This window comes from Marmota flaviventris, chromosome 1, assembly GCF_047511675.1.
Source record: "Marmota flaviventris isolate mMarFla1 chromosome 1, mMarFla1.hap1, whole genome shotgun sequence".
NCBI classification, from domain to species: Eukaryota; Metazoa; Chordata; class Mammalia; order Rodentia; family Sciuridae; genus Marmota; species Marmota flaviventris.
This window is the reverse complement of record NC_092498.1, coordinates 211,571,892-211,594,758: the sequence shown is the minus strand read 5'-3', so window position 1 is coordinate 211,594,758 and position 22,867 is coordinate 211,571,892. Positions and strand designations below refer to the sequence as shown.

Sequence of the window (22,867 nt, the reverse complement as noted above, 5' to 3'; positions counted from 1 at the left end):
ACTGTCTTTTATTTATTTATTTATTTATTTTTTTAAGTTTTTGGCGGACACAACATCTTTGTTTGTATGTGGTGCTGAGGATCGAACCTGGGCTGCACGCATGCCAGACGAGCGTGCTACCGCTTGAGCCACATCCCCAGCCCCACACTGTCTTGATTACTGTAAATTTTAGTAAGTTTTCAAATTAGAAAGTGTGAATTCTCCAACTTTGTCTTTTTCAAGCCAGTTTTGGATGTTGTAGGTCACTTTCATTCCATATGAATCTTAGGGTCAGCTTATCAGTTATTGTAGATGTCATTGGTATTTTGTTGGGGATTTCATTGATTCCTTACATCAATTTGAGAAGTATCACTGTCTTAATAAAATGAAATTTTGGGATGTAGCTCAGTGGTAGAGCACTTAACTAGCATATGTGAGGCCCTCAGTTTGATTCCTAGCACACCTAAGAAAATAGGAATCATATGAAGTCTTCCACTCCATGAACACAAGATTTTTTAAAAATTCTATTTGTTTAGGTGTTTCTTTTTTTTCTTTTTTCTTTTCTGTTTTTTTTTTTGTTGTTGTTGTTGTTTTAGTAAACAACAGAAATTTATTTTCTCTTCATTATAAATAAGTATTTAATTTCTTACAACATTTTTATTTTTATTTTTTTTCTTATAAAAATTTGTACTTCTTTTGTTAAATTTTATTTTTTTACCTTTTCTTTGTTTGTGTGTATGTTTGCTTCCTTTTAATCTTTTTGTCCTCACTTTATTGTAGTAGATAAATCTTTGAATATCTGAGCCAGATTTTTTTTTTCTATAGGTTATATAAGGCAAGTGCTATACCACTGAGCTACACTCAGCCCTTTTTACTTTATTTATTTAAAAGATTTTTTTTTTTTTTTTTGTAGTTGTAGATGGACAGCATGTCTTTATTTTATTTGTTATTTTTTTATGTGGTGCTAGGGGTTGAACCCAGTGCCTCTCATGTGTTAGTCAAGCACTCTGCCACAGAGCTACAGCCCCAGCCCCCACTTTTTACTTTATTAAAAAAAAAAAAATTAGATATATTTTTTATTTGTAGATGGACACAATACCTTTATTTTATTTATTTTTATATGGTGCTGAGGATCAAACCCAGGGCCTTGCACATGCTAGGCAAGTGCTCTACTGCTGAGCCACAACCCGAGCCCCCCTTTTTAGTTTATTTTGAGACAGGATTTTGCTAAGTTGCCCAGGCTGTTCTTGGACTTGTGTTTCCCCTACCTCAGCCTCCCCAAGTAGCTGGAACTCGTGTGTGTGTGTGTGTGTGTGTGTGTGTGTGTTGCTGGGGATTGAACCCAGGGCCTTGTGCATGCAAGGCAAGCATTCTACCAACTGAGCTATATCTCCAGCCCAGCTGTAACTCTTTAAGTATTTTATTTATCTGTTTATCTATCTATCTATTTATTTATTTGGTGCTGAGGATCGAACCCAGGACCACTCATGTGCTAGGTGAGTGCTGTACCTCTGAGCCATAACCCCAGCCCAACTATTTTATTTATTTATTTATATATTAATTTTAAGTGGACACAATATCTTTATTCTATATTTATGTGGTGCTAAGGACCAAACCCACTCCCTCAAGCATGCTAGGCGAGCGCTCTACCACTGAGCCACAACCCTAGCTGTTGTTATTATTTTTTAATATATTTTTTAGTTGTAGATGGACACAGCACATTTATTTATTTATTTATTTATTTATTTTTTATGTGATGCTGAGGATTGAACCCAGTGCCTCATACATGTGAGGCAAGCATTCTGCCACTGAGCCACAATCCCAGCCCCCTTTCTAATTTTTATTTTAAGAAAGGGTCTCACTAAATTGCTTAGGGCCTCATTAAGTTACTGAGGCTGGCTGTGAATTTTTGCCTTCTGAGCTGCTGGGATTACAGGTGTGCACCACTGCACCTGGCTCTTTATGATGTTATTTTATTTTATTTATTTATTTTTTTTAATTTATTTATTTATTTATTTTTCGGTGGACACAACATCTTTGTTTGTATGTGGTGCTGAGGATCGAACCCGGGCCGCACGCATGCCAGGCGAGCGTGCTACCACTTGAGCCACATCCCCAGCCCCTATGATGTTATTTTAAGTGAAATTATTTTCTTAATTTCATTTCCAGATTATTCTTTGCCAGTATATAAATAACATAACTGATTCTTTTCTTTTCTTTTTTTTTGTATATTGATCTTGTATTTGGCAACCTTACTAAACTCATTATTTCCAGTAGTTGTCAATTTTCTTTTCTTCCTTATTTTTCCCTGTAGCTTCCTTAGGATTTTATGTAGACATGATCATGTCATCCGTAAATTGTTTTCCTTCTCCTTTCCAAACTGGATGCCTTTTATTTCTTTTTCTTAGGTAATTGCTCTGCCTAGAACCTCCAGAACAGTGTTGAAGTAACTAGAGTAATGCCAAATGTTGTAGCACGTGTCTGTAGAACCCTAGTGATTTGGGATGCTGAGGCAGGAGGATTATTGCAAGTTCAAGGGTAGCCTTGGCAATTTAGGGAGACCCTGCCTCAAAATAAAAAAGTGAGAAGAGCTGGGGGGTTGCTGAGAGAGAAGATGGGAATAGGAAAGGCAGTAGATGAATTGGACGTAGCTTTCCTATGTTTATGTATGAATACATGACCAGTGAAACTCCATATCATGTACAATCACAAGAATGGGATCCTAATTAGAATAAATTATACTCCATGTAGTTTAAAAAAAAAAAAAAAAAGAGCTGGGATGTATCTCAGTGGTAAAACATCCCTGGGGTCAATCCCTGGTACTGCCAAAAAAAAAAAAAAAGTAACCAGAGTGGATGGGGAAATCTTTCATTATTTCACCCCCAAGCATGGCATAACTGTGGGTTTTATGTTGAAGTTCGGATTGAAGAAATGAACTTTTGTATCTAGTTTGTTGAGCGTTTTTATCATGAAAGGGTGTTGGATTTTTTTTTAATATTTTTTATTTTTTAGTTTTAGGTGGACACAATATCTTTATTTTATTTTTATGTGGTGCTGAGAATCGAACCCAGTGCCTCATGCATGCTAGGCGAGTGCACTACCACTTGAGCCACATCCCCAGCCCCGGGTGTTGGATTTTTTAAAAATATTTTTTAGTTGTCAATGGACCTTTATTTTATTTATTTTTATGCAGTGCTGAGAATTGAACCCAGTGCCTCGTACATGCGTTAGGCAGGTGCTCTACCACTGAGCCACCATCCCAGCCTAGGGTGTTGGATTTTGTCTAATGCTTTTTCTGTATCTCTTGAGATGACCAGATAGCTTTTGTCATTGACTCTGTTAGTGTGGTGTATTGTTTATTGATTTAAATATTTTGGACCACCATTTCATTCCTAGGATAAATCCTAGTTGGCCATGATATATAATCCTTTTATATGTTACTGAATTTGGTTATTACTTTGTTAAGGTGTTTTTTTGTGTTTGGTATATCCATAAGAGATATTAGTCTGTTGTTTTCTTGAGATGTTTTTGGCTGGCCTTGGTATCAGGATAATGCTGGCCTCACAGAACGAGGCAGGAAGTCCTTCCTCATCTTTCACTATTTGGGAGAGTTTGTGAGGAATCGGTGATAATTCTTCTTTAAATGTTTGTTAGAATTCACCAGTGAAAGTTTTTAGTCCTGGCTTTTCTTCTTGGCAAGTTTTTTGAACACTAGTCAATAAACAACTTCTTGTTCCTTGTCAGTCTATTGTGATTTTCTGATTATCTGTTTTTTTTTTTTTTTGTACAGGGGATTCAATTCAGGGGTGCTTTATCACTGAGCTACATTTCGAGTCCATTTTACTTCCTGCCTCAGCCACCTGAGTCATTGGGATTAAAGGCATGTGCCACTGCACCTGGCTGTTTTTGATTTTTTTTTTTTAAAGATTGTTTTTCTGGTCTGGGGTTGTAGCTCAGTGGTAGAGCACTTGCCTAACATGTGTGAGGCATTGAGTTCGATCCTTAGCACCGCATAAAAATTTTTTTAAAAAATTGTTTTTCTATTTTCCATTCCATTTATCTCTTTTATAATCTTTATCAATTTCTTTTTTTCCTGTTCACTTTGGGTTTGATTTGCTCCTCTTTTTCTAGAATCTTAAATTGAAGATTAAGTCATTATTTTGAAATCTTTCTTCCTTTTTTGTACAGTATTTAGATTCATCTATTTCCCTCTAAGCACTACTTTAGCTGTATCCTGTGGTTTTTGTTCTTGGTTTTTTGAGATAGGATTTTGCTTCCTAGTCCAGGCTGGGCTGAAAGTGTTCCTTTTACCTCAGCTTCCCAAGTTGCTGGGACTATAGACATGCGTCACTGTGCCCAGCTAGAGCTTACTGTTTTTTGTTTGTTTGTTTGTTTTTTAATACTGTGGATTGAATCCAGGGATGATTAGCAACTGAACCACATCCCCAGCCCTTTTTATTTTTTACTTTGAGACAAATTCCCGCTGAGTTGCTTAGGGTCTTGCTAGATTGCTGAGGCTGGCTTTGAACTTGTGATCCTCCTACCTCAACCTCCTGAGCCTCTGGGATTATAGGCGTATGCCACTTGCGCCCTGCTAGGTCCTGTGTTTTGATATGTTAGATTTTATTTTCAGAGTGTTTCCCAATTTCCTTCATGTCTTTTCCTTCCTTCCTTTTTTGTTTTTTTTGGTACTGGGGATTCAACCTAGGTGTACTCTACCTCTGAGCTATGTCCTCAGCCTTTTCTATTTTTTGTTTTGAGTCAAAGTCTTGCTAGGTTGCTGAAGCTGGCCTCCAACTTACAGTCCTCCTGCCTCAACCTCCCCAGTAGCTGGAATCACAGGCATACACTACTGCACGTGGCTTCCTTATTTCTGTTTTGATTCTTTGAATATTTAGCACTGTGTTAATTTCAACTTATTTGTTGATATTTTTGTTATTGATGACTAATTTTGTTCTGTTATAATTAGAAAATGTACTTTGATTTCAGTTCATTCATATTTATTGAGTCTTACACTGTGGCTTGGCCTAAACTATGGTCTGTAGTAGAGAATGTTCTACGTGTGCTTGATAAGAATATGTGTTTTTCTGTTGTTGGGTGGAGTGTACCATACATGACTTAGTTTGTGTTGGTTCGTGGTCTTGTTCATATTTTCTGTTTCCTTATTTATTTTTCATTCTGTTTTGTCTGTTATTCTTGCACTACTAAGGATTGAACCCAGGGTTTCACACATGCTAGGCAATTACTGGGGAAGTAATTCTATCACTGAATTACTTCCCCAGTCCTTTTTATTTTATTTAGAGGCAGGGCCTTGCTAAATTGCCCATGCTGACTTGAACTTGTGATCCTTCTATCTCATCCTTCCTAGTAGCTAAGATTATAGGTTTGTGCCTGACATTCCCAAGTCTTTTTTTTTTTTTTTAATGTTATCGTAATTTCTGTACCTTTATTTATTTATTTTTATGTAGTGCTGAGGATCAAACTAATGCCTTACATGTGCTAGGCAAGTGCTCTACCACTGAGCTACAACCACAGGCCCCCATTTTTTTCTTTTTTTTGGGGGGGGTACTGAGAATTGAACTCAGGCACTCAACCACTGAGCCACATCCCCAGCTCTATTTTGTATTTTCTTTAGAGACAGGGTCTCACTGAGTTGCTTAGTGCTTTATGGTTGCTTTGAACATGCGATCCTCCTGCCTCAGTCCTGAGCTGCTGGCATTACAGGCATGCACCACTGTGCCCTGCTTCCCCCATTCTGTTTAATGATTGGGTAGTAGTCCTTTGTCCCACCCAGTCTGCTAAGTCCAGTCATTTTCCGACAGGCATTTCCAGGTTGTTTCCAGATTTTTCCCTCCTAACAGCCTGTAAGGTCTCCAGACATGTGTCTGTTGTGCTCAGGGTTGATCCTCTAAAGTGGGAGGCCATGTTGGAAAGGAAATGGATTTAGGATGATGTTGCTAGGCCTACCGGGGAAGGCTACCCCATGGTTCTTGTGGGGGTACCAGAGAGAAGGGTCTGTCCCTCCTGTAGTGGCACTAGTGGTTGACATCCCCCCCCAGTCTGTCACCCTTGTTAACTAACCCTATGCAGTAGGACCCTACATGTTCTGAGCACCAGGCTTCATGTGTCTCAGCCTTCTAGTCCTAATGACAGCTTATAGGTTGGGTGCTGTTACTGTTCCCATTTTTTGTATGTAGACACCAAGGATAGGGAAAATGACAACCCTCATGCCAGTCACGTGGTGAGGCTGTTGGTCAAGCCATGAGGCAGCCGACCCCTGTGTATGGCATCTGTGCTCCAAGTGTCTCCACAAGGAAGCCAGGACTGGCTTTCTTATGTTCAGACTTCAGTTATCTTTCCGCATTTGCTCCCAGACATGCTGTGTGGTGACTGGATGGTTCCTGGTAGATGGGGACAAGAGCAAGGCAGGCTGGTTGGCCCTCCGTGGTCAGGAGGGCAGCTCTTAGCACTGTGGCTGTGTTCTGGGTGATTAAACTGTCTAGCCACCATTTTTCCATGGCTCAATGGGATTGGTAAGAGTCCTGTGAGGGGGAGAGAAAAGTCCATGTCCCCAAGCTCCCCATAGCTCCTGCATGTCATTTGTACCCTGGAGATGTCAGCCACTCTGCTGTGAGCCAGGCACTGTGCTGGGTGCTGGGGACATGGTTGTGAACAAAGCAGACAAGATGCCATGCCCCTGTGGGACAGCCTAGTGGGGGACTGGAAGATATAAAGGAAGGGTAAAGGCTGGATTGAGAAACAAGATCATGCAGGTGAGAGGACAGTCTGGTCCTGGAGGTGCCACCGAGCCAAGGCCCAACATGTGAAGGGTTCTATGCAGGCAACTGGTGGCTGAACTGCCCAGGCAAGGAATAAGTCGGAGGGCTCATTCATTGCAAGGTCCCCAGGAGAATGTGCCCTGTCCCTAGAGTTCCAGTGTTTTTGAGGCAAGAAAGTAAGCAAGGAATAGTAGGGAGGTGACCACAGTAGTAATGCAGGCCAAAGGGAGGGACTGGATTTTGTCTTGAGTGAGACAAACATGATTGGGTTTTAAGTACATGTGCATTATGATCCAACTTGCAGTTTGGAAAGCTCTGGGCTGAGCTTGGGCCACATGGAAGAAGTGTTGTGCTGACTGAGGGGACTTGGCTTAGAGATGTTGGGACAGAGTAGATGAGCTGGGCATGCATCCTGGATGCAGTGAAGCCAGGGCAGCAGGATTTGCTTAGAGATGGGCTGTGGGCTGTGGGAAAGGGATGACCCAAGGAACAGGGATGAGGCTATCCTCTCCCTTGTGACACTATGGACCAGGTCTGCTTGGATAGTCCCTTGGGTATGGCTGGAAAGGTGCTGGGATATCCTTGTCTACTCTCCTGCCTGAGGAAGGCACCTGCAAGGAGGATGGTTCTGAAGTGCTCTGGGTGGGCTGGGACGCTGCCTGTCTTGCTTCCTGCATGTTACCAGAATCCTGATAAGGGTTCGTTTGGGCCCTCAGGGTGGTGATTTGTACAGAACTTAGAATCATGTGTGGCCACCCACTTGCAGGACTGCAGAGATGCAGTGAACACTCACTTTGCTCCAGTACCTGCCTTGCCTCCCCGCTCCTCACTGCACCCCATTTCACAGAGGAGGACAACTGGTCCAGGATGTGAAAAATTCTCCTCCAAGGTCACCCAGCTGGCATGTGGCAGGCTGGTCGTGGGACTTAGGCCATCCGCTGAGTATAGAGCAGTTAGGACAACATCAAGGAGACCTCCAGGAAGCAGAGTTGAGAGCCCAGGATCCCAAAATGCCAGCAGTTTTCCCATCATGCTTGCAGACACTGCCTGGTTAACCAGTTGCTTTGGGGCTTCTCAGTCCAATGGACAATTAAATATTTGTCTGTTATAAAAAGTTATAAAGAGTCATAAAAGACTGAGATTTGTGTCACAGTGGAGCCTATATGAAACAGCCCATTCCCATTTCACAGATGAACTCCATCAAGCCTCCACAGAGCAAGAAATATGGACGTACCCCAAAGCCCCAGATGGCAGACAGCTTCCGGCATATTGAATCTGGCTGCACTTCACACTTTGCTTTCAGCCCTGCAGTCTGGATTGCTTCCCAGATGAGTTCCCAAGATCGATTTAGCCAGTTCCCTGCTGCTGGACATTTAGGTCATGAATGGTTTTTCCTCTGAAAAGCCCTGCCGCAGGCAGTTGGCCAACCTTGCAGTCCCATGCAGGCAGTGCCAGCATCATTATGGGCCCCGAAGGAGGGGAGCACATCTCACAGCCCTTCCATCAAGGTGCTGACCTTCTAGTTGGGGCCGATCAATAAATAGATAAAGCAGAAAAATGCTGTCTCCTGAAGGGTACTGGGTAGAGATCCAAAGAGGCTGGCCAGGTTCAGTGGCGCGCGCCTGTGATCCCAAGCAACACAGGAGGCTGAGGCAGGAGGACAAGAAGTTTGAGACCAGTCTGGGCAACCTAGTGAAATCTATCTCCAAAACAAAAATGGTGACATGGGATTAGGGTCAGAAGGGTCAGCCAAGCCTTTTTGGGGAGGTAACATCGTAGCTGAGCTTGAGTGAGCAGAGGAAGCTGGGGTTGTCAGGTGTAGGGTTGTTCTTCCCTTGGATGAGAAGGTCATTCAGCACATGCAGAGGCTCTGAGGCAGGAATGTGTTTGGCCTTCCAGCTGTTCCTTGACCACCATTGTGCTAGAGGGAGTGAGCAAGAGGAAGATGGGGGTGAGGGCCTTAGAAGCCTTGGGGAAGCCTTTAAAGGTTGAGCAGAGAAGAAACATGATCTTGCTTCTTATTGAGTTTTGCTTTTTTTGTTTGTTTGTTTTTTATATATGTTTTTTAGTTGTAGGTGGATCTAATACCTTTATTTTACATTTATGTGGTGCTGAGGATCGAACCCAGTGCCTCATGCATGCTAGGCGAGCACTCTACCACTGAGCCACAGCCACAGCCCCTGAGTTTTACTTTGATTTTACCAACAACTTCCCTCTATTTGGTTCCAGGGTAAGAACTCTGCAAACTTCCCACACCCCTCTGAGGTAGGAGGCATCATTCCTATTTAACCAATGAGGAAACCACATCTTTGTGGCCCGACCTGCCCAGATTATCCAGAAAGGATATGGTAATTCCTGGATTCTAGTGGGGCCTTGAAGAGTCACAGAGCCATGGCCACAAATCATAGTGGGCTGCTTCTTGCTTTTGCTGCTACCCTGGCTTGTCCCTCAGATGAGACCACAGAGGAGGTGACAGTAAAGCCTGAGGGCCAAGGGTGGGGCTCTGGAAGCTGCAGGATTCCTGCACAGGGAGGAGCTGCTGGGCTGGGCATGTGATGGTGGAACACTGCCAGGAGTGAGCTTGTCGAGGCCAAGCAGGCAGGGGCCTCTACCACTGTCTGACCCTCAGTCTGCTGCTCTGTGAAATGGCAAACTTGATGCTTCATTTTACCAACATATTGTACCTGCTTGGTGCCTGTCTCAGGGCTGGGGGGAGAACTAAGATCCATCTGGCCACAGAATCCCGCACCCATGAGGCTGCTACTGGAATGGGCAGGTAGAATGGGGACAGGGATGGACTAAGAGGAGGTGACAACTAGGAGGAGATGGCAGTTGAACTGGGAGCTGCCAGCCTGCTCTGTGAGTGCTGCAGGAAGAGGGTTCTAGTCCAAGAAAGCAACCTGTGCACAAGCCCTGAGATGGCATTGTGCCTAGTATGTTTGGGGATCATAGAGGAAGCCTGCTTGACCTAGCAGAGCAAGCAAGGGACAGAGGAGGAGGAGGAGGGGCATGCAGGGAGGGGACAATGCAGGTTGTGCGGGGTTGGGTGGAGAATTTGGGCTTTTCCCCTGAAAGAAATGGGAACCATTGTCACTTTCCAGGGAGACATGGCCCTGGGAGGCCTTAACAAAGAAGAGATGTGCCCTGACTTGGTGCTCACAGGTACCTCTGGCTCCTGTGAGGAGTGACAGGGTGTAGAAGAAAGGCCCAGGCAAGTGATAACGAGACCAAGCAACCAGTGATGTTGATGTGGAAGAATTGAGCAGATTCTGCCTTGATTTGGGGGTGTCGCCAGCAGATGTGAGGAGTGAGGGGTAGGAAGAAACCCTGGTCCGACCTGAGTGAGGGCCATGCCACGGACACTATGGCACCTGCCTGGAAATGCTGAGAGTGGGCTAGGCACACGACACCTGAAGCATCCACATCAAGTGCCCAGTTGTCATTGTTAGGAGTTCAGAGGGGCTAGTGAGTTGGGCACAAGAGTAGCACCATGAGCTGGTCCGTGGCTCAACTTTTGCTCTAGCAAAAGCACAAGGAGGATCCAGGGTGGCTGGCTGGATCAGCCTCTTGGTGTCTCCCCTGCATTCCTGTCAGGGCTCCGTTCCGTCCTCTTTGTGTGGCCTGGGCAGGAACTAAAATGCAGAGCGTCAGTCTGCCCATATGTGAAGTGGAGGTATTGGTTCTGCCATCATTTCTTTGGGGTTGCCTGAGAAGGGGTTGGAGCAGCACTGCTGACCAGGGCCCTGGAATGTGGTACACCTGCTGAGGGACTCCTTGTGACCCTGCAAAGGTCTGGCTGTGGTATTTCTTGAGTCCTGCCAAGCCACCTCGGGCTGTGAGAAGCTGTGAATAACCCCACTAGTGTATGACCTCGAAGAAGGGACACCAGCCTGGGACCTTGCTGCTGCCCTGCCAGCACCAGCCTGCTCAGGTGACAGGTGGCTTGGGCCTTCCTGCTGACTCATCCTCTGTTGGCTTATCTGTTTGTTTCCTGTTGCCTGGGAAGGCCGTGGTTTTCAGCCTCCATTGTTCATGCACATAGCTGTCTCCACCCTCATGGGGCTAGAAGTCAAAGGGCTCCTGGTGGGACCTTGTGCTCTGTTCAAGACTATAAATAAATAGTCTGGCCTTCTCATCTGACAAGGGGTACCACCCCGACCACACCCTTCCCTCCCTGTCCCCTACCAGGCGACCTCATCACCTTCCAGGGGGAGATAGCCCAGTTGAGAACTCTGAAACAAGCTTCGGTGGTGTGAGGTGATTTTTGCCAGGTCCTACAGCTAGCACAGTGGGCGGGGAACACCCTTTCATCCCATACATGGTCAAACCAGTGCCCAGAGAGGCACACAAAACTGCCCAGGGCTCCACAGGCCATGGTCATTCAACAGACATTTAATGAGCAGCTGTGGTGCAGAAGGCCTACCTGCAGCAGGACTCGCTTCCATCGAAGGCCTTGTTAGCAGGGCATTTGGTGAGGGACAGGCCTAAGCCGTAGCCTCTGACCATGGCTAGGTTGGAGGGCCTGTGTAGGTTTCCTGGCAGGGGCAGCAGCCCCTGCAAAGACTTGGAGGGCCAAAGTGCCAGAGAGATCCTAGAGGTCGAGTGGAGGAAGTGTGGCTGGAGGACCTCTATATTTCTGGAACTGGGCACTTGGCTTCTACAGGAAAGAGTCTTGGAGATCTTTGTTTTAGTAAGATAATGGTGGTGGTGGGGGATGGGCCAGTAGATTAGAGGCCAGGTAGAGAAATGATATAATAGTTAGCACTTAATTGAGCTACTGTGTGCAGCCCTGTCCTAGGCCTGGGGACCCAGCACAGGAGATCCTGCCCTGGGAAACTGATATGGGCTGTGGGCATGCACAGTAAGAAGCAGTCGAGTGACATTTAGAATGTTAGCGTATGCAGAGAAATGAGGAAGGGAAGGAGATGGGGAATTAGAAGTATGGATGAGGTGAGAGGCGGCTTTCTGACCAGGTGTCCGTGGAGCCAGAGCCCTCAGAGATTGGCCCAGTTACTCTGTCTTATATTCCAGGAAACCCAGACCAGAGAGGCCTGAAAGTTGGTCCAGGGTCACGTGGCACAGAGGTAACTAAGATGGGTCTGGAATATAGGGTAGCCTGGGCGCACTGTAGCAGCAGTGAAGAGAGAGGACAGGGGAAGGGTGGCTTTCAATGACCAGGAGGGACTCGGTGACCTATGGGATATGGGTGGGATCAGGGAGGAGGAAGCAGATGAGGCTTGAATTGAAAGTCATTTCCATTTCCAGCTAAGTAGACAGACAGTGTTCTGGGTACAGCTGCTTAGAAGGTGTTCCCAGAAGGCCCTGAGAAGGTTCCTGCCACTGTGTCCAGAGAAACTCTTTGGACTAGGTCCCTCCTCATTGAACCCCTGGGAGATTGCGGGAGGTTGTCCAGGCTAAGGTGGGTTTTGCTGCCCTTCGCACTCAGCAGTCTGAGAGCTTCCAGCGGTACCACTGTATGAGTTCCAGGGTTTCTGACATCCCTAGCCTATCATGTGTCAGGCCTAGCCAGTCTCATCCTTAGCCTCTTCCTGCATTGAGCTCTGTCTCCTTCACCCGGGCTGTGCCCTCCCCTTGTCCTTCCCGCTGGCCACCAAGGCCTCAGTCCCAGAAAGCTCCTTTTCCTGTGATGGCCAGAGCATCTCTTGGGCATCACACCCACCGCCTGTTCTTCTGAGGCTCTGATTGTCCCTTGTCTATGATGAATGCTGGTGGTATCTGGGGTGTTACCATTGTCCTCACGGTGCCTGCCTCAGATATGCCCAAAGCACAGCCACAGGACAGGACACAAGCAAACTCCAGTGGTTTGCAGTCTTGTCCTGGCTGGAGAGTTGTGTGGCTTTTGTATCCTATGTTCACAATGAGAGGCCAGCTGGCTGGTGGTCAGAGGACCATGGGGTCCCATGTACATTCCCACCATCCTGTGTGTTGTGTGACTTTGACAGGCACCCAACCTCTGGACCTAAGTTGCTTTTAAAGATGGACCAGCAGGATGTGAGGGTGATCTACCTGCCCATTGATTACCAGAGCTGATTGGTCTGATCTGGCTATCAGGTGTCCCTTTCCTCCTTGACCACTCCAATGCATTGCTCTTCAGTCACAGGAGACCACCTTCCCATGGAAGGCTGTTCTTTTTGTTTGTTTTTTAATATTTATTTTTTTAGGTGTAGATAGACACAACACAATGCCTCTATTTTTATGTGGTGCTGAGAATCGAACCCGGGTCCTGTCTGTGCTAGGCGAGCACTCTACCGCTGAGCCGTAATCCCAGCCCCTGGAAGGCAGTTCTTTAATCAAGGGTATGGTAGACTATAAAGAGGGAGCAGCTGTGTTCTCCCTGCTGGAACCTCCAGACTCTCAAGGTGAAGCCAGCAAACCCATGTCACTATGTCGCCATGATCGAACTGGCTAATCCGTTGCAAAATTCTCAGCCCCTTGCCTGGCATACAGTGAGCGCTCCATGACTGTTAGTTCCTCTTTTTTTTTTTTTTTTTTGTACCGGGGATTAAACTCAGAGGCACTGAACCAATGAGCCACATCCCCAGCCCTTTTTATATTTTATTTAAAGACAACACTGAGTTGCTTAGGGCCTCGCTAAGTTGCTGAGGCTGGCTTTGAACTCAAGATCCTCCTGCCTCAGCCTCCCAAGCTACTGGGATTACAGGCGTGCACCAATGCACCCGGCTCCCCTTATATATTTTTTTTTAAGTAATTTTTTTTAGCTGTGTGCAATGGTACAGTACCTATAATCCCAATGACTGGGGAAGCTGAAGCATGAGGATCATAAGTTCAAGGCCATCTTAGCAACTTAACAAGACCCTATCTCAAAATAAAAAATACAGAGGGCTGGGATGTAGCCCAGTGATGAAGCACTTCTGGGTTTAATCCCTGGTACAAATTAAAAAAAAAAAAAATCTATATTAATTTTTTTTTGCAGTGTTAGGGATTGAACCCAGGACCTCATCTATGCTAGCCAAGTAGCCAAGTACTTTACCACTGAGCCACATCCCCAGGCCTTAAAAAATTTCAAGTGGTTTTTGGAAGCAGTAATGCATGTGTATGATGTGCAGTTCAAAGATGTTTGAGAACATGCAGTGCCGGGCTCCTGACAGCACTCTGCTCTTGAGGCTCTATTGTGTTTGTTTTCTTTAGTCACAAAGTGCAGACGTTCTTCCGTACCTTTTTTCCCTATTCACTTAGTATATCCAGAAGGAAGTTCCGTGTCAGGAGATAAAAGACTTTTCCTTTTTATGTGGTGGCTGCACAGTGCCACGGATGGGCTGTCATTATTTAACTAGTGCTCCCTACCCCCACTGGGCTTTTGAGCTGCTCAGATGTGAGCTTTCCTTCTAATTGTGAAGCTAACAGTTCAAGGACTAGTGGAGTGGTAGCTCTCTACTTCCATGTCTCAATTTTCATTAGCTGTGTCTTCCTGGATTTTATGTTTGTGACTTTTTGGTTTTCTTTTTGTTGTTTTCGTGCTAGAGATGGAACCCAGGACCTTGAGTATGCAAGGCAAGCACCCCACCAATGAGCCACAGCCTCAGTCTCACCTTCTTTTTTTTTTTTTTTTTTTTTTTTAGAGAGAGAATTTTTTTTTTAATATTTATTTTTTTTAGTTTTTGGCGGACACAACATTTTTGTTTGTATGTGGTGCTGAGGATCGAACCCGGGTAGCACGCATGCCAGGCGAGCGCGCTACCTCTTGAGCCACATCCCCAGCCCCAGTCCCACCTTCTTATATGTGTATGTATTTTTTGGTTGCAGATGGACACAATGCCTTTATTTTACTTATTTAGTATTTATATGGTGCTGAGGATGGAACCCAGTGCCTCACATGTGCTAGGAAAGCACTCTACCACTGAGCCACAACTCCAGCTCTTCTTGTTTTTTGAAGCTGGAAATGGAATCCAGGGCCTCACATAAGCTGAGCACATCCCCAGGCCAGTGAGCCCTTTTTCTGAGATTTAATTTAGACTTTAATCGTATATTTTTTTTTTTTTTTTTTTTTGGTAGTGGGGATTGGGAACTTGGGGTCACTTGACTATTGAGTGACATTCCAAGCCCTATTTTATATTTTATTTAAAGACAGGGTCTCACTGAGTTGCTTAGCGCCTCACTGTTGCTGAGGCTGGCTTTGAACTCGCCATCCTCCTGCCTCAGCCTCCCGAGCCACTGGGATTACAGGTGTGCACCACCATGCCCAGCTAATTCACAAATTTTTTTTAAAAATATTTATTTTTTAGTTGTAGTTGGACACAATACCTGTATTTTATTTATTTATATGTGGTGCTGAGGATCGAATTCAGGGCTTCGCACGTGCTAGGTGAATACTTTACCGCTAAACCACAACCCCAGCCCTAAATCACAAATTTTAAGTGCACACCTTGATGTTTTTATATAACTGCGTGGAACCTCTGGATCACTGAATAGATCAAGATTTAAGATGTTTTCATCAAACCAGAAAGTTCCCTTATTCCCCTTACAGCCAGTCCCCCTAAAGGAAACCCTCTAGTGCTCTGATTCCTATCACCAGAGACTTGTTTTGCCAGTTGAAGTTCAAATCCGCCCTATGACTCAGCTGGAGAAACAAGGGCATATGTCTTCAAAAGATGTGTATAGGAATATCCAGAGCAGCTCTCTTTGTTACAGCCCCAGACTGGGAAGACCCCAGTCATCTCTGTCAGCTGATGAAAGGATGAACACACCGTGCTTCATCCATGTAACGGGACACGGTTTGGCAATGAGAAGGGATGAATTTCTGTCTCGCTGGATATGACAGAGGCACTGCACCGATGTTGGTGACTGTCCTTACACACTGTCCTAGCCATTGAGCATTCCTCTTCTGTGATTAGAAAACAGTCAACAGGGGCTGGGGTGGTGGCTTAGCGGTAGAGCACTCGCCTGGCACGTGCGAGGCACTGTGTTTGATTCTCAGCACCACATATAAATAAATAAAATAAAGATCATTGACAAAAAACCGGTCATCAAAGGGGGTGTAGTGGAATTGGGGACTCTTGTGAAGGTGGCACACTGTCATTGCTTCTACTAGTTACTGTGTTAGCACCCATGGTTTCTGAGATGCCACCTATATACAGGGTGCCTCCCATTCCTGTCTCTTGTGTCCTGCATTTGAGTCTTTGTGAGGCCCCAGGAAGGCCTGGGCCAGGGCTACATGTGATAGCCTCCAGGTTGAGTCTCCTCAGCAGACCTATGGTGTCCTCTGAAGAGTCTAATGTCCCTGTGTCCACTGTGAAGGGGAGACTGGGCCCTGTCTGGATGCAGTGGTGAAGAGCTAGTGTTGAGTTCTGATGACCCACAGTGGTCTCCTGGCTCTTTCTGTCACACTGCCCCTCCACACCAGGGCTGCATGTGTCTTGACCCTCGTTCCACCTTCTCAGAGAGTCCTGTTTGACCAGCCCAGCCCCCAGCCCTAGAGTCACCCCTGAGCAGAGGACCTTGGCTGAGGTATAGGATCTGGCTCAGTCTCCTCACTGGCCAAATGAGGGACTACCGGGAGTAGAGGACTACTCAGTGTATCGCATGAAGTGGGGCATGCAGTGTAGAGTGCTCAGGGCAGGGCAGGCAGGGTCTTTGGGCTCTGTCATCCTCTGGAGTATGACACCATAACCCCTAGTACCCAGGGTATGTAGAGCTGACTTTGCGCCGTAAGGCTGCAGGGGATGAGGTACAGAGCTGGCATGTTTCCTTGGGGTATTTTCTTCTTACAACTGGTGTTTAAAAAGCTGACATTTGGGCTGAGTATGGTGGTGTGTTGCCGGCAAACCAGAAAGCTGAGGCAGGAGAATTACAAATTTGAGGTCAGCCTGCACAACTTGTTGAGACCCTATCTCAAAATAAAACTAAAAGGCTGGGGCTGTAGCTCAGTGGAAGAGCACTTGCCTAACCCATGTGAGGCGCTGGGTTCCATCCTCGGGACCACGTAAAAATAAATATATAAAATGTATTGTGTGCATCTACAACTAAAGAAAAAATTTAAAAAATTAAAAAAATAAATAAAACTTAAGGGGCTAAGGGTATAGTCCAGTGACAGAGCACTTGCCTAGCACGTGAGACTCTGGCTTCAATCTCTAGTGCCACAAAACCAAAAAAGTCCCCCACAACATGACATCTGTTATCATCAAACCCCACCAGTGGTGAGCAGCTTCTTCATTGTTACTCCCACGCCCCCCCTTCAACATCACCCCTGCTGAGTCTGTCAACTGGACGAATATTCTGGAACTTCAGTGCCTGGTTCTGCTGCTAGTTAACTGTGTCTTCATGGGTGCTTCCAGAACTCTGATGCCTGTGGAGATCCCCATAAGGATGCAGGTCATGTGGTCACTGCCATATTCCTGCATCCAGGAAAAAGAGGTGCTGCATAGCATGCTGGGATGGCCACAGGCTGACAGATTCACAGCTCACCATGCACCTTGCTTGGCAAGTGTACCTCTCCACTCACCTTCTGTACACTGGTTTAGGATTCTGACCTCTGTCTAGGCTTGAGAACCAGCACTCTCCTTTGGAACCCTCCAGGATCCCAATCTAGGGCTTTCCAACCTGGGGAGGGCACCTCCTTGCTGGGGAGGGCATAGTACTAATGGCATTTGGTCTACATCTGGTTGAGAACTGGGATCTGGTGTCTGTCTTGCCATGTGTGGGATGTACAAGCCCAGCACTGATTATCCTGTGTCCTGTATGAATTTTGGACAGTCTTCTAGGTATAAATCTTGTTTAAAATTCCCTGTGCCTAGCTGGGCGCAGTGGCACACACCTGTAATCTCAGTGGCTCAGGAGTCTGAGGCAGGAGGATCTTGAGTTCAAAGCCAGCATCAGCAATGGGCAAGGCACTAAGCAACTCAGTGAAAGCCTCTCTCTAAATAAAATACAAAGTGGGGCTGGGGATGTGGTTCAGTGGTTGAGTGCCCCAGAATTCAATCCCTGATACAAAAAGAAAAAAAAAATTCCCTGCACCTAAAACCTTTTTCATGTAAAATAAGAGGCTTTCACACTGCTTTAATGTCCTCTAAACGTGTGAGTCCTTCCTAAGGGACCACTTGGGCATTCTCGCTTTCCTTTTTTAATTTTTATTTAAAAAATTTTTTTTTGGTACCAGGGATTGAATTTAGGGGCATTTAATTACTGAGCCACATCCCCGGCTGCCCCCTTTTTTTGTATTTAATTTAGAGACAGAGTCTCACTGAGTTGCTTGGTGTCTCACTAAGTTGCTGAGGCTGGCTTTGAACTCGCAATCCTCCTTCCTCAGCCTCCCAAGCTGCTAGGATTACAGGCATGCACCACTACGCCCAGCTCACTTTCCATTCTTTTAATTTTATTTTGAGGCAGGGCTTTGCTAAGTTACCCAGGCTAGCCTCTAACTTGCAATCCTCCTGCCTTAGCCTCTCAAGTCACTGGGATTACAGACATGCATCATTAAACCTGGCTTAGATTTAATTTTTTGGACATGCAATATAATTTGCTGTCAACTACTTTTATTTTGCCTTTTTATCGTACTTGTGGCACTGTAGTAACTTAAAATAGGTAGAAAATATACTGGGGGAGGTTGTCCAATTACTTTCTAAGGAGAGGGCCCTCTGGGAATGCTGGTGTTGGGACATAGCCTGCCAGAGGGAAAGAGGTCTATCCTCATGGCCTTTGATCCCTCCTCTACCCCTTTGACCTCAGGACCCTCTAAGATCAGAGTGTTCTCCAGAGATTGGTATCTTTGCCAAAGTTTGCAAAAGCGAGTTGCTCCACTGGTTGCAGTCACACTTCCTGCCCCTTCAGCCTGACATGTGAGTCATTTCTGTTCCTTTGTTCTCTCACAGAGACTTCCTTCCCCGTGGATCAGGAATCGTCACCCGGAGGCCTCTCATTCTACAGCTCATCTTCTCAAAAACAGGTATACTATGGTGCCTAGGAAGAGCTGGGGCTTAGGGTGGAATCCTGGGTTCTGGGCTGTCATTTGGGTTTGAATTCACTTATCCCACATGTAGGGAAGTTGAAAAACAGTTCAGTGAATACCCACACCCCCAGAGTCCTCAACTGCGACCAGGTCCCTGGGTGTCAGAGATCCTTTCTAACATGTTTGTGCTGAATCCTTTCAAAATCATGAGCGCACTTCAACCTGAAATGCCTCAGCACACTTCTGTGCAATGAGGACACTTTCCTGTGTCATCACAGAACCAGGCCCAAGAGAAGGAATCATCGCTGCCTGTTGTCTGAGGCGCAGTGCATACTCACAAATTGCCAATAAGCCCCAAATATCTTCTATAGCTGGTTTTACAGTCAGGGAAACTGAGGCTTAGCCAGTTTACCTGCCTTTCTAGTGAGTGGCAGATCTGGGATTCTCACCTGGGCATATCAAAATCCCACCTGGGACCCGGCTCCTGGCTGGACCTTCTCACCTTTCTCCCTTAACTCTGCTTTGCCCAGCATGGGGTGTGTAGCTCCAATGGGAGGTGGCAGGGGATTGGCCCAGCTCTTCCTCTTTCTGAGCTGCACCCTGGGGTATAGGTCACAGGTGGGCCAGTGGACTGCTACTTCTGGATCGGGCACCCAGACAGCTGTGCTAGTCCAGTGCAGTGGCAGAGCTGCTGGTTTCAGATGTTAGCCCTGAACCAAGTCCCTAGGAGGTTTGTCCTACACTGGGTCTCTGTTTCCCATTCAACAAGTTGGGGTGTGGGGGTGAAGATAAGCATTTTTCATGTGTTTCCAGGGTATGTTTCTGCCGTTACAGCTGCTGCTGCTGCTGGCTCCTAGTGGCACTGGAAAGCCTGCACTGGTGGATGGGGACTAGGAGCTGGGACTGTCCAGGTTCCCATCCTGGTTCCTGGGGTGGGCCCCCTATTCAGGATCTTGTCTGTCTTTACCTAATGCTGGCACACACCAGACCTTGCCGCGCGCTGCTACCCTGATGGCTGTGGTTTTGTGCTTGTTGCCGGTGTGTCTTAGGGTGGCATTAGAAAGCAGGTCAGCTTCCTGCATTGAAAGTCACTGCCAGTCTTCATGGCAGGTTGAGGGGTGGCTCCCTTATCACTGAGTCCATCACCCACCAGTGGGATTTGGATATACTCGGGGGTAGAGGCCCAGGGAGAACATTCTAGGAGGGGCAGCGGCACGTGCAAAGCTGGGGTGGGAGGCTGTGAGGTGAGGGTGGGGTCCAGGAGGCAGGTGGGACATGACCAAGAAGGCATGGTAAGGGATTCAGGCAGCCAGAGCCAGGGTGGCAGTGGGATGGAAAGAGAATGGCTCATTCCTCTGGGGAAGGGACAGCATGGCACCAGGTGAGTGGTGATGGAGCCAGCCTAGGCAGTGCTGTGGTGGTGAAGGGCAGCCTGGAGGGGCCTCCAGGCCAGGCACCAGATGTAAGAGGAGCCTGGGCTTGGGGAGACAGGATACTAATAGTAGGAGGGAGGAGATGAGCACCCTGTGGGATTCTGTGGGGTGCTGAGGGGGCTACGCAGGGCTGTGTTGCTCCTAGAGGTGAAGTTCTGGGGGCTGAGCTCCAGAGCCAAGCTGTTCACATGCTTACTAGCCAGAAACTTGAGCAGGCAGCTTTCCTTTCCATACTGCAGTTCCCTCAACTATAAGTGGGTGACAATGTGCCTCCCTCATGTCCTTACTTGGCCGTGGCCTATCTGTGTCTTCCTGTGGGGTCCAAAATGCAAAGACATGGCCCCTGAAGCTGGGTCTGGGTCCTTCTGTGTGACTCCTGAAACTCCCAAGGTTGCAGGTTTCTTGTTCAGTCTGGTCTCAGTGAACCATTACTTTTAACCAGTGAAGTTTAAAAATTACCCAAGACCGCAGCCAGCAGGATTTTAGTGGTCCATGGGTGAACCTGCCTTCACTGGGAATTACCCTTGAGCCTCGTAAACTCTGAGTGCTAGGGACTCTTCTGTGTGGAATGTGGGTGACATGGCCTGCTGAGCTCCCTGCCCCCAGTCTTGACTTTGACTTTGGTCTGTCCTCACAGAAGTCAGAGAAGAGATGTTAGGATTTGACTCCCAGGCTTCCCATTGGCCTCAGAATAAAATCCAGCCTCCTCCTCAAGGCTTTGTGGCTTTGACCTGTTCCTTCTGGTCTAACAGCCCCTCCTGGTCTGTGGCTGCCCTACAGTCTCCCTCCTGACCTCAGGCTCATTTGTTCTCCACCTCTAGGCCTTTGTGCTCACTGTGCTCTCTGCCTGGAGTACCCTGCCTAGATTTTCCCCTCTGCTAGGTGACCCTCACCTCTCCTCCATCCTGGCTACTTGCTGCCTTAGTCCCCACGGCTTGCATCCCGTGGCACCATCCTGTTCTTGTGTGTTTGCCTTGGTTTCTCCCTACTGCGGTGTCAGTGCCCCAGGCCTTGATGCTGATCCACTTAGTTTCCTACTCTTCCCTTGTGCCCAACACAGGGCCCAGGCCAGCACCAGGCATGGGCTGTGTCTTGGGTGCTGTGAGGACCTCTGTGTGCCCCTTCTCTTCCAGTGGAAAGTGGGCTAAACTAGGCATGGTGACACATGTAGCTCCAGCTACTAGGTAGGCTGAGCACAGGAGTTCAAGACCCCATCTCAAAAAAAAAAAAAAAAAAAAAAATAGCTGCGGTTGTCAGCCACTCTTTATCTAGCACTTTCTTCCTGGGCCATGCACTCCCCCACTCCCCCAGCATTTTAACACTTTTCCTGGCCATGGTAAACCTGCCTGCCCATCTGTCTATCCTTCCTTCCTTCCCTTCCTTCCCTTCCTTCCCTTCCCCTTCCCCTTCCCCTTCCTTCCTTCCTTCCTTCCTTCCTCCCTTCCTTCCTTCTCTTCATCCTTTTTTTCCTTAGGAATTGAACCTAAGGGTGCCCTACCACTGAGCTATAGCCCCAACCCTTTTTATTTTTTCTTTTGAGACAGGATCTTGCTAAGTGTCCTTCTGCTTTGGCCTTCTGAATTTCTGGGATTACAGGTGTATGCCACTGTGCCTGGGCTTAAGTGTGACACTGTCCTTAAGTGTGACAGTTTCCATCAGTGTGAGTCAGGTTGAAGACTGAGTCCTGGGTGGGTTGCCAACAAGAGACTAAGTATGCTGGTCTCTGGGTGCTCTTTTCTCTAAGAGGAAATGGCCTGGAGCTAGCATGGCTAGCTGGGGACTGTTGGGATGCCAGCTTACATTTGTAGTGTGTCCTCTATTGGGAGATCTTGCCCACTTATCTCAAAGGGAGTTAAAGGGCCAAGTGGGATTGGAAGTGCTGTGTGCTGTACCCTACCCTGTCTTGGGTGGCTAAAGTCTCTGGAAAGTTCTGCATAAACGGATCCTGTTTGACTGTAGGGTACACAGGGTCTCCCAAGTGTGTCTGAGCCCCGAGTCACTCATGCCCAAGCATGCCTATCACAATGCCAGATCGAAGGAAGGCAGATCTTGTCTTTCTTCTGTCAGGAACCAGCCTGGTGGTTTTGTTCTTTGCTTGGCTGGGAGTGGGGGAGGATGGCAAGCTCCCCTCTGTGCAGAGACCCTCTGTGCAACATGCTCAGACCACGGGACGGTCTGTTGAGTTCCCCTAAGACTGACACCTAAAAAAAAAGCTGCCAGCGGGCTTCCTGTGCACCCACACCCAGATTTGATTACATTCTCATAGCACTAGTAATAGCTTTGGATTTTGTGCTGGCTTTTGCATTGTAGGGAAACTGAGGCACTGAATGAAGGACCGAAAGCCTGGGCTGGGTGTGGCTAGGCTATGGAGCTTCATAGTGCCAAAGCACTTCCACCTCACACTTTTTTTCCAAGTCCTATTGGGGTACCTGAGGACCCCACTTAATGTAGATTTCTCAGCAGAACTTTGACCTTTGTGACTTCAAGGAAATACTACTGGACATGTGTCCAGGTGTGTCTTTAGGATAGGGAGGCCATCCTCTGATTACCTGTGGCCTTCTTTTAGATCCTTTAAAACAAGAGAGCTCCAGTGGAAATCCTTGTGGGACATTGATCTCAGTCAAAGGGCTACTTCCTTGTGTCCCAGGTGGAGATGGGCTGCTGCGAACAGTGGGAATCCATTGGGGGATCACAGTGATGATATCCTCCTGGGCCAGAGCATCTGATGCTTTGTAATAGATTGGCTCATACAT

The 22,867-nt window shown here is 46.9% G+C and overlaps 1 protein-coding gene across 11 annotated transcripts in view; it reads left to right on the top strand.

Annotated features, from left to right (window-relative positions):
* Dnm2 (dynamin 2) overlaps nt 1-22,867 on the top strand; it is an 89,054-nt gene that overhangs the window by 15,964 nt on the left and 50,223 nt on the right. For all 11 annotated transcript variants that reach the window (XM_027955342.2, XM_027955349.2, XM_027955346.2 and 8 more), the window contains exon 2: nt 18,605-18,678. In XM_027955342.2, coding sequence (XP_027811143.1) covers nt 18,605-18,678 — 74 coding nt within the window. The remainder of the gene's footprint in view (nt 1-18,604; nt 18,679-22,867) is intronic.